Source organism: Lineus longissimus, chromosome 2 (genome assembly GCF_910592395.1).
Source record: "Lineus longissimus chromosome 2, tnLinLong1.2, whole genome shotgun sequence".
Lineage (NCBI taxonomy): Eukaryota > Metazoa > Nemertea > Pilidiophora > Heteronemertea > Lineidae > Lineus > Lineus longissimus.
In genome coordinates, this window is record NC_088309.1 from 28,753,371 (window position 1) to 28,765,480 (window position 12,110).

At 44.9% G+C, this 12,110-nt stretch overlaps 2 protein-coding genes across 2 annotated transcripts; one reads left to right on the plus strand and one right to left on the minus strand.

Annotated features, from left to right (window-relative positions):
• Nucleotides 1–949: 949 nt before the first annotated feature.
• On the minus strand, nucleotides 950–3,590 carry LOC135483934 (uncharacterized). The gene is made up of 2 exons (XM_064765007.1): nucleotides 3,446–3,590; nucleotides 950–3,175 (listed from the first exon to the last, which is right to left on the minus strand). Exon 2 carries the CDS (start codon nucleotides 3,112–3,114, stop codon nucleotides 1,603–1,605), a length of 1,512 nt encoding a protein of 503 aa, XP_064621077.1. The 5' UTR covers nucleotides 3,115–3,175; nucleotides 3,446–3,590; the 3' UTR covers nucleotides 950–1,602.
• Nucleotides 3,591–7,749: 4,159 nt separating this feature from the next.
• On the plus strand, nucleotides 7,750–11,531 carry LOC135483936 (uncharacterized). Its single transcript, XM_064765009.1, has 7 exons — nucleotides 7,750–8,691; nucleotides 9,025–9,177; nucleotides 9,421–9,657; nucleotides 9,798–9,950; nucleotides 10,257–10,412; nucleotides 10,662–10,835; nucleotides 10,993–11,531. Exons 1-7 carry the CDS (start codon nucleotides 8,475–8,477, stop codon nucleotides 11,130–11,132), a joined length of 1,230 nt encoding a protein of 409 aa, XP_064621079.1. The 5' UTR covers nucleotides 7,750–8,474; the 3' UTR covers nucleotides 11,133–11,531.
• Nucleotides 11,532–12,110: the final 579 nt, after the last annotated feature.

Below are 12,110 nucleotides of genomic sequence, written 5' to 3' on the forward strand. Positions count from 1 at the left end.
GTCTGTCTGAACAAGCAAAAAGCCAAAGTACCTTATTTGGGAAAATTTGGCATTTGCAGAGAGAGGATCGGGATGACAAAATGGGCTGCTTTGGAGTCGGTCCTTAATATGCGTGAAGACGTCTCCCTGGCATGCACCAAGATGCTGCAGGTCAACTCACTTGGAAATAATGTGACCCACTGCCAACCCCAGCAAGTCTTACATCCCCATCGCACAGGCAGGACTTCCCTGAAATCAAGGTAAAGGATCCTTGTGATCTCTGTACCTTGTGTGTCAAAACGCCTACTCCAGCCCTGCTGATCACTTCAACTCCAAGAAGAGATGGCTGGAGTGAAGTGACTTGTTTCTGGACACACACCTACTAGAATCATCAGCCAGTTCAATCTCTGCTGCCTATGAAAGGTGTTGTCTGCTACAACTACTAGGAAGTGTGACAGACTGGACACTTCTATGCCAGTCGTTCCATTGGAGTTCACCAGTGATGTTTTCGTTTCCCATTAAAGGTACCCTCAGGTGCTGGACACTTGGAAAATGTTCTGGTTCAACCCCTTTTGTCTGTCAATATTTCAGTTCACCTGGTTCATTTGGTGAATAGCCTGTGGTCACAAATGGGTGAGCCTTATTTCATAGATCAATGACTATATAATATACCTCGACCTAATCCTCATTATATGCAATTATAAAGCTCCCTGCTGGTGTGTATGAAATAAGGATGATCTGTCACACATGACTACTACACATGAACATGTAGTATTCAGTATCCTTCTTGGACAGGTTTTGGGTGTATGGCTGGAAATAAACCATACCACCAACTGCCGGCCTAAACTAGGCATCTTGAATAACCAGTGATATGGATCAGCTGCGGTCAAGATGTGATGGTGGTCAAGATGTGCTCTAGAGGTGTAAGACATTGTAACAGATACACCATAAGTGATGGAACAAGAATATGTTTCAAAATACATTACTTTTATTATAAGACTCAATATATATTTCCTCCAAAATAAATACAGAATAAAATGAGACATTACATACGCATCGATCTAAAACTAAAATAAGTGAGATCTTGGGGTGTTTTTGACATAATTTTTCACATAAACAGGCTGTCATAAATTAGTTAAAATGTTTTCTTAAAATATAGTATTGCAACAGTTATAAAAGGCAAGCATCTTGGCTGAGGTTCTTGTATTGTTCAGATAAATCCGAATGAAATGTGAGTCAACCCATTAAGCCAATATCACAACAGCTTCGTGGTCAACCACACATTATTTAGACCCAGCCCTTTTCCTTGGGGAGAAAAAGGAACCCTTATTTTCCTACTTCACCCATGAATCATCAGAACAGTTTCAAAGTCTACCACACAGTATTCAGACTCGGCTCTTGTCGATGGGAAAAAAAAAGGAACCCTAGCCTATTTTCCTACTTGAAGGTGCCATTACAGGGGAGGGGAATATACATACACGAATAATGTTGTTAAAAACCCCTTGGAAGTGATAAAATGGCCCCTTAAAGGACAACCAGGGCCTACCCAATCTTGGACGCCAAAAATACAATATCTACCCATTGTGGTTGCCTTTGAGGATCTATTTCAGCATCGCACATCCCTCACATCGCCCACCCAGACTTGTGTTTGCGACAACAACAAATGGCCTTGAGGTGTTCATCCAGCTCCTTGTAGAGATAGTCCCTCCAGTTTGGCTCTAACTGCAGGCTGTTCAACTGGGCAAGATTGGGTGCTCCCTTTGAGAGAATACTATAGATACAAGGCAGGTTCACACTGTCTACAGGAGTCACAGGACCATTCCATGGCCGACGTGTCGTCTTGAAGACGGTCAGCCTTGGCATCTCGATTGATTTCAGATAGAAGCCGCGACATTGCGAAATGTCAAGGTATTTTATGGACTTTGACCCCATGTGATACAGTGTCAAGTTATTCCCGGCCGGTGCCCAGATTTCTACCAACAAACGTTCTACTTTTGGTGTATTCCTCATCAGACCATCTAAGGCACTCTGTCGAATGTTTTGGAACACAAAATATTTCTCAATGACCAGAATTTCTAAATGTTTGAAGCGTTTCATCATTTGAACGGTAGCTTCTGACCAATCGAACGGGAGAACAAGCTGCTTTAACGCCGGTGAGATCTGAGAGAACAAATCAAAGAACTGGACAAACATCCCTTGGCGTAACTTTGAGCGTTGGGAGAAAGCCTCGCCTGAAGTTTCTGGTGTGCACAGATTGTAGTTCCAAAAAGGCCTGATGGGCGTTTCCTTCCAGTTGATGTGAGCAAATTCCATCCGTTTTGTATTTGAGTTGACTAAGAAGTCTTCAAGAGCATTCAACCAGTTGTCTGCGAGATCATATTCAAAACAAAAGCGTTTAATTGGAGGTCGGATGCCGTTCAAGAAATTGAAGTATGATTTCACTCTCAAACAGTACTTTTCATAGCATTGTTGAACGCAGTAGTGATTCTCAAAACACAATGGCAAGGCAGTGAAGTTAACAATGGACCAGAGACATGGGGTTGTGAGTAGCTCCATCCACTCCTTAGACACGCACATGCTCCTCCCTTTTTGAATATCAGTGAGGAAGGACAAAACCTTCAGTTTCATATCGAATGGAAGTTTGCCGAATGGGAATTTCTTTGGGAGACGCACAGGTCTTGGAGGTCGTGCGGTAAGCGGTCGCTCCATCCTGGGGGGTCTTGCACTCTGTGGACGATCAGTGACTGGTGGTCTTGGAGTCAGTGCCCCATCCAACAGGTGTCCTTCAATATTAGCTATCAAATCTGGTAGCGGTCGCGATCTCTGATCAGTTGTGAGTACCTTAGCACTCAGAGGCCGTGATGGCAACTTGTTATTACTCCGATAAGCAAAGTCAAGCGAGATTACACTCAACTCCTCAGCAACTGATCTTGTCCTTACAAGGTTGTTCCTCGGACGTGGTGATGAGCAACTTTTTGGTCGCCCAAGATGAGGCTCCCTTGCAGACAGTACCCTGGGTGACGGTCCTGGAGCTGGTTCAGTCTCCCGATGGCTCTTTCTTGTGCGGCTTTTTGATCTGGACCTCGCCCTAGGTGATGGGCCACTTCTGATCCTGGAGCGTGGTCTTGAACTCATGACATATGGTTGGGGAGGCGACGTCTGGCGATGTGCATTCTGGTAGAGATTGTGACTGGCCCTGAAACAGAAGGTGACAAATCTAACATAACACATTAAAAACCGAAGCTGTACTTCATGATTTATTCCCAAAGTTGTAAGGCATCTGAAGAAGTCCAGACTATAGAATACCATAACATGTGCTACGCCAGCTCAGTGTACTGTAGGTCCTACATGTATGAAGCATTCAGATCAGTATTGCAGTGACAGTGTTATAAGTGTGGAGAATAAGCAGATACATTGTTTCACCACCAGTAAACACTTTATAACAACATTGCTATAAGATATGTACCTGTTTTCCTGCTGGTAAATACAGATTTGAGACTCATACTCAAGGTTTAATTGAGATCAGATTAAATAACGACTAATTTTGATGGCAAAATGACAGGATAAGTTCATGAGTTTGTTGAATGTTGTTCACATTCCAGGAAGGAAACCACAACAAAACAGGTGTCTACACCTATCGAGCAATTTAGTACTATCATGATTTTTGAATATCTACGTGCCAAGTTTTCCCGATAGAGGCGCCACTGTCTTATCGTGAAAAATGTTTTCAACAGTCGTTTTAGTATGAACCGAGCATCATCCGTGAGTTATATGAAATAAAATTTCAATAAAAAAGTTGTATTTTGGCATAAAGAATGTTCGTATTCTTTATACCAAAATACAGGGACGAAGCCAATCACCTGGTCTTCATGCAAAAAAAACACTCTTACATAAGAATATTAATTGGTGTAATAGGTATCTATCGATAAAATCAAGATCACTTTCAGTTTGATATTTCTTGAGATGAAAACGAAAGAACATATTAGTGAAGGCACATTAGCAAAACCAAAATATTGATCTTTCAGAAATTAGTTAGGTATCAAACTTTCGCTTATCTGCTCAACGTTTTGAAGTGGTCGTGATCGCGTAATAGACGAACGCCTGCTGACCAAATACTCGTAGCACAGTGACATGTGCATATCTTTGCTAATTTTGACTATTTTGCTATACAGCCATGTATATGTAACATTAATTTATTCTAAGATATGCATGCATGCATGCCATGGTGACCAATATTGAGTATCACCGATTGTTGATGTCTGGGGCATGACCTATCCTCCCATTGCATGCCCCTACATCCTCTATATAATGGTACCGGTACTGTTTACATCAGTCAAGGAGACACATATTGATGGATACCATCGGTATGTGGTCTTGAGAAGCCGGTTCCAATGACCACTCGTACTCTGGAAAGAAGCTGAGATTGCTCTGGGACTCGCTAGTCCCCACGGGCTCGGCTATAAAACACCGGCACCCCGACATGCTCGTCTTCTATGAGAAGGAAAAGGAGGTCCTAATCATCGAGATAGCTGTCAGCTCCGACAGACACGTCCTAGCACGTGCGGAGGAGAAACAATCGAAGTACTGTGGCTGTGACTATCTCATCTCTCTCATCATGTTGTCAACACGGTGGAGCAGCCAGGACTGATTCGGCCTGGCTGTGACTTCCTCATCTCTCTCACCATGTTGACAACTTGGCAGAGCAGCCAAGACTAATTTGGCCTGGCTGTGACTGTCTCATCTCTCTCACCATATTAACAACTAGGCAGTGCGGCGAAGACTGATGCCGCCTGGCTGTGACTGTCTCATCTCTCTCACCATATAGACAACTTGGCAGAGCAGCCGAGACTGATTTGGCCTGGCTGTGACTGTCTCTCATCTCTTTCACCATGTAGACAACTTGGCAGAGCAGCCGAGACTGATTTGGCCTGGCTGTGATTGTCTCATCTCTCTCGCCATATTAACAACTAGGCAGTGCGGCGAAGATTGATGCGGCCTGGCTGTGACTGTCTCATCACTCGCATCATGTTGTCAACACGGTGGAGCAGCCAGGACTGATTCGGCCTGGTTGTGACTTCCTCATCTCTCTCATCATGTTGTCAACACGGTGGAGCAGCCAGGACTGATTCGGCCTGGCTGTGACTGCCTCATCTCTCTCACCATGTTGACAACTTGGCAGAGCAGCCAACACTGATTTGGCCTGGCTGTGACTGTCTCATCTCTCCCACCATAATTATTGTCAACACGGTGGAGCAGCCAGAACTGATTCGGCCTGGCTCTGACTGTCTCATCTCTCTCGCCTTATTAACAACTAGGCAGTGCGGCGAAGATTGATGCGGCCTGGCTGTGACTGTCTCATCACTCGCATCATGTTGTCAACACGGTGGAGCAGCCAGGACTGATTCGGCCTGGTTGTGACTTCCTCATCTCTCTCATCATGTTGTCAACACGGTGGAGCAGCCAAGACTGATTTGGCCTGGCTGTGACTGCCTCATCTCTCTCACCATGTTGACAACTTGGCAGAGCAGCCAAGACTGATTTGGCCTGGCTGTGACTGTCTCATCTCTCTCACCATAATTATTGTCAACACGGTGGAGCAGCCAGAACTGATTCGGCCTGGCTCTGACTGTCTCATCTCTCTCGCCTTATTAACAACTAGGCAGTGCGGCGAAGATTGATGCGGCCTGGCTGTGACTGTCTCATCACTCGCATCATGTTGTCAACACGGTGGAGCAGCCAGGACTGATTCGGCCTGGTTGTGACTTCCTCATCTCTCTCATCATGTTGTCAACACGGTGGAGCAGCCAAGACTGATTTGGCCTGGCTGTGACTTCCTCATCTCTCTCACCATGTTGACAACTTGGCAGAGCAGCCAAGACTGATTTGGCCTGGCTGTGACTGTCTCATCTCTCTCACCATATTAACAACTAGGCAGTGCGGCGAAGACTGATGCCGCCTGGCTGTGACTGTCTCATCTCTCTCACCATATAGACAACTTGGCAGAGCAGCCAAGACTGATTTGGCCTGGCTGTGACTGTCTCTCATCTCTTTCACCATGTAGACAACTTGGCAGAGCAGCCGAGACTGATTTGGCCTGGCTGTGATTGTCTCATCTCTTTCACCATGTAGACAACTTGGCAGAGCAGCCGAGACTGATTTGGCCTGGCTGTGATTGTCTCATCTCTCTCGCCATATTAACAACTAGGCAGTGCGGCGAAGACTGATGCCGCCTGGCTGTGACTGTCTCATCTCTCTCACCATATAGACAACTTGGCAGAGCAGCCAGAACTGATTCGGCCTGGCTGTGACTGTCTCTCATCTCTTTCACCATGTAGACAACTTGGCAGAGCAGCCGAGACTGATTTGGCCTGGCTGTGATTGTCTCATCTCTCTCGCCATATTAACAACTAGGCAGTGCGGCGAAGATTGATGCGGCCTGGCTGTGACTGTCTCATCACTCTCATCATGTTGTCAACACGGTGGAGCAGCCAGGACTGATTCGGCCTGGTCAGTAAAGAGTCGCAGAACCCTTAGAGCAGCAACCCAATGAAGAGAACTGTTTAGGGAAAATATGACCCAAATCCCAACAAGTAGTGAGACACCACTTCGGGGAACAAGTGTGATGGTCCAAGATAAACGAGGTCCAGGATGAAGTAGGAGTTTGGGTCAGTATTTATTTCAAAAAGGTTTTAAATTTCCCATGGTTTACATTTTGGACATTTTGATATTTTCTGGTAATGATACCTCTTCTATGGTATGATATTTAGAAGTATATCAGAAAAGAGGTCATTGTAGTTACATGTATATCAAAGAAATTTCTCATGTATCTCGATTTGAAAAGTGACATTGTCTTCATGAATTAAATGATTCATTTGATGTGATATTCCTGATATTTGTGCTTTCAACCAACACCAACAGATGGCAACAGGAGACATTGGAAGGGTGCAACATTATTTAGAATGAGTATCACAAGTGCTATTGAAATATCAAAAGCAAAATACACAGCTAAGATGTATCATTTCTTCCTAGTTTGAAATTATAACACCCAGCCTCACATATCAAAAGAAGTGATGGACCAATCTAGCAGTACCCTGTTGACAAGGTGAGAGAGATGAGACGGTCACAGCCAGGCCGAAATCAATCTTCCCTGCCCTGCCTAGTTGTTAATATGGCGAGAGAGATGAGACAGTCACAGCCAGGCCAAATCAGTCCTGACTGCTCTGCCAAGTTGTCAACATGGTGAGAGAGATGAGGCAGTCACAGCCAGGCCGAATCAGACCTGGCTGCTCCACCGTGTTGACAACATGATGAGAGACATGAGACGGTGATAGCCAGGCCACATCAGTCTTCGCCACACTGCCTAGTTGTTAATATGGTGAGAGAGATGAGACAGTCACAGCCAGGCCAAATCAGTTCTGGCTGCTCTGCCAAGTTGTCAACATGGCGAGAGAGATGACGCAGTCACAGAGTGAGATGAGGAAGTCACAGCCAGGCCGAATCGAGTGAGGCTTGACAACAATATACACCATTGACGACGTTTGGAGAATGGGGATTTCCAATCTCCCGGGTGCCGGGCCAAATGTTCAATTTACATGCACCCGCTGAAATTGCCGCATAGGCAAACTGTGGCAGAGACAGTAGGTCGAGTGAGGCTTATCATTGATAGTCACCATTGACGACGCTTGGAGAATGGGGAATTTCCTGGAAACAGAAAGTGCAACCCTTCCCACAGTGCACAGAAAGTGGAAGCTAGAAATTTGGGATGATTCTCGGAATCCAAATGCTAAAAACAAATTACGCTCTTATAGGTCCTTCAAAACGCAACTCTGCTGTGAGAAATATCTGACTTCAATTTCAAGTTTTTCTTTAAGAAGATCCCTTTGTTGTTTCCGCATTAGCTGTCACGATCTAGCCATTGAAAGAGGTAGATACAAAAAACTTAAAGTTGAAGAGAGGGTGTGTTCTTGTGATGGGACTTCAATAGAAGACGAGGTTCACTTTCTAACTGCCTGCCCAAAATATGATGCTTCAAGGAACGATTTTTTCTCAGTTATCAATGAGAACAACATCAACTTTTCAGGTCTCTCACCAGGAAATAAGTTTATCTGGCTTCTTTCAAATGAGGACCCTGGAATTTGTCAGAAGCTATCATCATTTTTACAGAAATGCTTTTCTGATCGCATAAAATAAGGACCTCCTCTCTCCCACCTACTAGTATCTACTCCAGGTTTGACCCCGGTAGTAGACTTTATATTGTTACTTTTGTCATGTATCCTTTGTATGTCTTATGTACTTTCAATCAAAATCATTGTATTTCTATTGTACCATGTGTACCTTTGCCCTCCGGGCCTTTTGATTAATAAACTAATTTGAATTTGAATTTTGCACCACCTCGCGGGAAATGTTATTTCTCAAATCTCAGTGTGGATCTTTCATGTCTTTACTTTTCTCAAATATTTACGAGTAACATTTTGTTGTGGATTTGATATCAGAAGATGGGTAACGAAGCAAGTCAAGGGGTCCAGTTGGGGAAACCAATAGAGAATGATATCAAAGTGACTTGGAGTCGTGTAGATTGTGAGCCCAGCTTCCCACCCCGTGATTGCCATGCAGCCTGTTCTGTTGATGGGAGGATGTTTGTGTTTGGTGGGGTCATGATTACCGGTGACGATGACTGTGCAGAATCGAATGATCTACTGATGCTAGAGATAGGTAAGGTATTGGTAAAGATGTTACTGCTGTGCATATGTGGAGGTGAGAAGGTTCAAGATGAAAGTAGACCACGTCGTAACGATGTCCAATCTCTTGCCAGGCCTGGATCTGTCACTCACTGTCGGTGTATATTACTGTTATGTCATCAAACGTCTAATCACAGTGACTGCACCAAGTACATAAATCGGGCTTTATGAGTGACAAACATTCAAATGTCATGTCATTGTCAGAGACATGATCGCTGGTCATTTCATTGATTGACGACAGCTTTGTCTCATTCATGTCTGATCATAACCTGGTTGAACCACAAAACCATATTTCTGTCATCTTCAGGCACAGGTAAATGGACAAAGGTAGATGGTAGCGGCAAGGTTCCTCCGCCGCGATCAGCTGCCACTTTCGATCTTGTTGGTGACAAGCTTTATCTATTCGGAGGACTGAGTCAGTATTCAGGATGGTTTCAGGACATCTACTCATTTGACACAGGTAACGTACAGAAGTGGCATCTGCTGGGGTACAGCTTACATTTCATAGCTAGACAGGAAGATGATGAGTGGCATAGTGATGAGAGAACCAGGCTCGTCAGAGGGTACTGGGTTCAACTCTCCAAAGCATCTTTGCTGTTCTGTCTCGTGTCTCATTTTCCTTGAGCAAGTAACCCTAACCCTAGGAGGTTACAGTTTATTCTTCTATCAATCCACAAACATTAATCTCAATCTTCTGTTCCAGAAAATGCGAGTTGGAATAAAGTTGAAAGCTCCGGTACGCCTCCCTCCCCACGCGACAAGCTAGCGTCAGCTGTGATTGGTAAAAAGATCTACTATTTTGGGGGATTCGGTCCCAAGCAAGGAGAATGGGTGACTGATGATGATGATGCAAGTCAGGATGAAGAACTGGAAGAAGTCAAAGAGCAGCAGGAGGCGGCACAGTTCGGCTGGTTCAATGATCTCCATATCTTCGACACAGGTGCGTAACTTGATCATAACACTTCACTTCACCTGAGAATGACTGTGTTGAAGTTTTCAAACACTTCATTGTTAAGTGTCTGGAAAATCATTCAACCTGGGAAAGATATTGTGATTCTAATAATCTCTGTCAACTTTCAGAAACGAATAGCTGGTCGCAGCCATTACAGATGAACCTCGGTGTTCCAACAGCCAGAGCTGCTCTTGGGATGTGTGCCATTGATGACAAGTTGGTGGTGTTTGGCGGCCGTGACACCGAAGGAAGAACAAATGATTTACATATTTTTGATACCGGTAAGTTGACACTTTGGAGAGTTAGAGGTCATTAAGTGGGTAGCACCATAGAGTTGTTCGTTTGGATGTGGTGTTCCAGATATCTTGAAACCCAGTCGAGTAAATGACATAAGAAAATGAGCAAACAGAAAAATTAGTCTTGAGTCCAATAGTTGCATATTTCCGGGCCTATCCTGGTTTGAAATTTCAAATCCTGGGAGGTGAACTTTTCAAAGACTCGCTGAATTGTTTCTGTTACAGGTTACCATCATAATACGGTTATGCCTTCTCAGCACTGTGTCAGTTCTGCACATTTTCTCCTTACAGTGTCTAAAAAATGGGAGGCTGACCTCAAGTACAAAGGACGCATTCCAGCTTGTCGGTCGTTCCATACTGCCACTGCCATTGGGAAGAGGGTTGTCATCTTGGGCGGCCGGAGCTCGGAAAATCATCACTTCCAGGATTTCCATATATTTGACACAGGTGTGTGGGATTGGATTTAATACACCTAGCACCTAACAGCTAGCACGAGACACTGCGGTGAATGAGTGTGGCAAGTCAGACAAAGAAACCTGCCTTGATCGTCCCGCCGACAGTGGGGATTAAAGCAGCCTTTTGACCACTAGTTGAGAATCTGAGCCACTACCCCACAGCTGCTCTTTTGTACCCCTTTAAGTGAGCAAGTTCTTCAATTTGATGGTGATTTCTGATCCATGTGCCATTTTCTCTCAGAAACCAAAGAATGGTTACAACCTGAAGTTCGAGGCTCCTTACCCTCTGCCAGGGGCTGCCACAGTGCTGTTGTCTCCTCAGAACATCTTGTCTTGTTTGGTGGCTCGTCCTCATTTGATACGGAGACGATGCAGTGTGAAGAGCACTTTGGCGATGTTTACGCGATCAGGACAGGTGAGCAATGTGATAGGTTATGTCATGAGCTTTTGTAAACAGGATGCCCCTTATGGCTGACATGTGCCGTCTGTTTAGAGTCTTGACGCTGGGATAAAATGAAGCAGTTTGACTCGACATTTCTCCAACTCATTCAGTTGATTCATTCCTTTTCCAGAAGAGATAACGAGAGGTCAAGCTCTTCCTCTGGGAGTTGATGAGCGTGGTGAGGTAGCGTCAGGTTGTAAACCAAGCAGCAGTACACCAGAGGCCTCTGGCAGCATTCATACCAATGGAAACGGACACGGCGACTCATGATTCTTTTAGGATCTTCATTCAGAGATTCTTGGGATGTCATATTACTGGCTCCTACTGACCTTTGATTATGTACTGTGCATTGACATGAGGCGTACAGCCATGGTGACTCATAGGACCTTCATTCAAGGACTCAACTTCTTGAGATGTACATAGCTGTGGTGACTCAGACATTCATTCAGAGAATCAAGTCCTTGGGACATTCTGTCAACTGTGCAATACTTTTCTACAGGCCTTTGTTTATATCATGTTCATAATTCCTGATGGGAAGAGCTCTGGAGCTTCTTATCCCCTGCAGCTGGTTGGTTAGCTGCTAGCTGGTTAAATTGTGTTCGGATGTCAAGAGTGTCTCATAAGCCAGATCTGTCTGGCCAGATTTAATAAACCAACTTTGAATAGTAAGCATAGTTGTTGGTCTATGTTTCTGGGAAAATACTGCATGTTTATCATACCAAACATTCGGACACGTCTTTGGGACTTGCATGTTCAAGTCCAGCCGAGTATGATGGGGAATCAATAACCAGGTCTGTGAGATTGACGAACTATCACAATCGCGTCTTTATCTGAGTGTGATGGGTGATGCATAACCAGCCCTGGGAGGTCTTCAGGACGGTCACAATCACGTCTCTATCTGGTGATCTCTACACTGAGAGACGAGAATCTGGTGTGTCCTATCTCTCATTGCATAGGCAAGGCGGCGGGGCTGCCTGGCCCGATTCGGTCGGGAAGTGAGTGTCTCATCTCTCACCGATTCGGTCGGGAAGTGAGTGTCTCATCTCTCACCGATTCAGTCGGGAAGTGAGTGTCTCATCTCTCACTGATTCGGTCGGGAAGTGAGTGTCTCATCTCTCACTGATTCGGTCGGGAAGTGAGTGTCTAATCTCTCACTGATTCGGTCAGGTTGTGAGTGTCTCATCTCTCACTGATTCGGTCGGGAAGTGAGTGTCTCATCTCTACTGATTCGGTCGGGAAGTGAGTGTC

Excerpts from the sequence above, each read along its gene's own strand:
- LOC135483934 (XM_064765007.1), bottom strand. The coding sequence starts at position 3,114 with ATGAGTTCAAGACCACGCTCCAGGATCAGAAGTGGCCCATCACCTAGG.
- LOC135483936 (XM_064765009.1), top strand. The coding sequence starts at position 8,475 with ATGGGTAACGAAGCAAGTCAAGGGGTCCAGTTGGGGAAACCAATAGAG. Across the intron at positions 9,178-9,420 it reads CATCTACTCATTTGACACAG|AAAATGCGAGTTGGAATAAA; the intron begins GTAACGTACAGA and ends CTTCTGTTCCAG. Across the intron at positions 10,413-10,661 it reads TTTCCATATATTTGACACAG|AAACCAAAGAATGGTTACAA; the intron begins GTGTGTGGGATT and ends ATTTTCTCTCAG.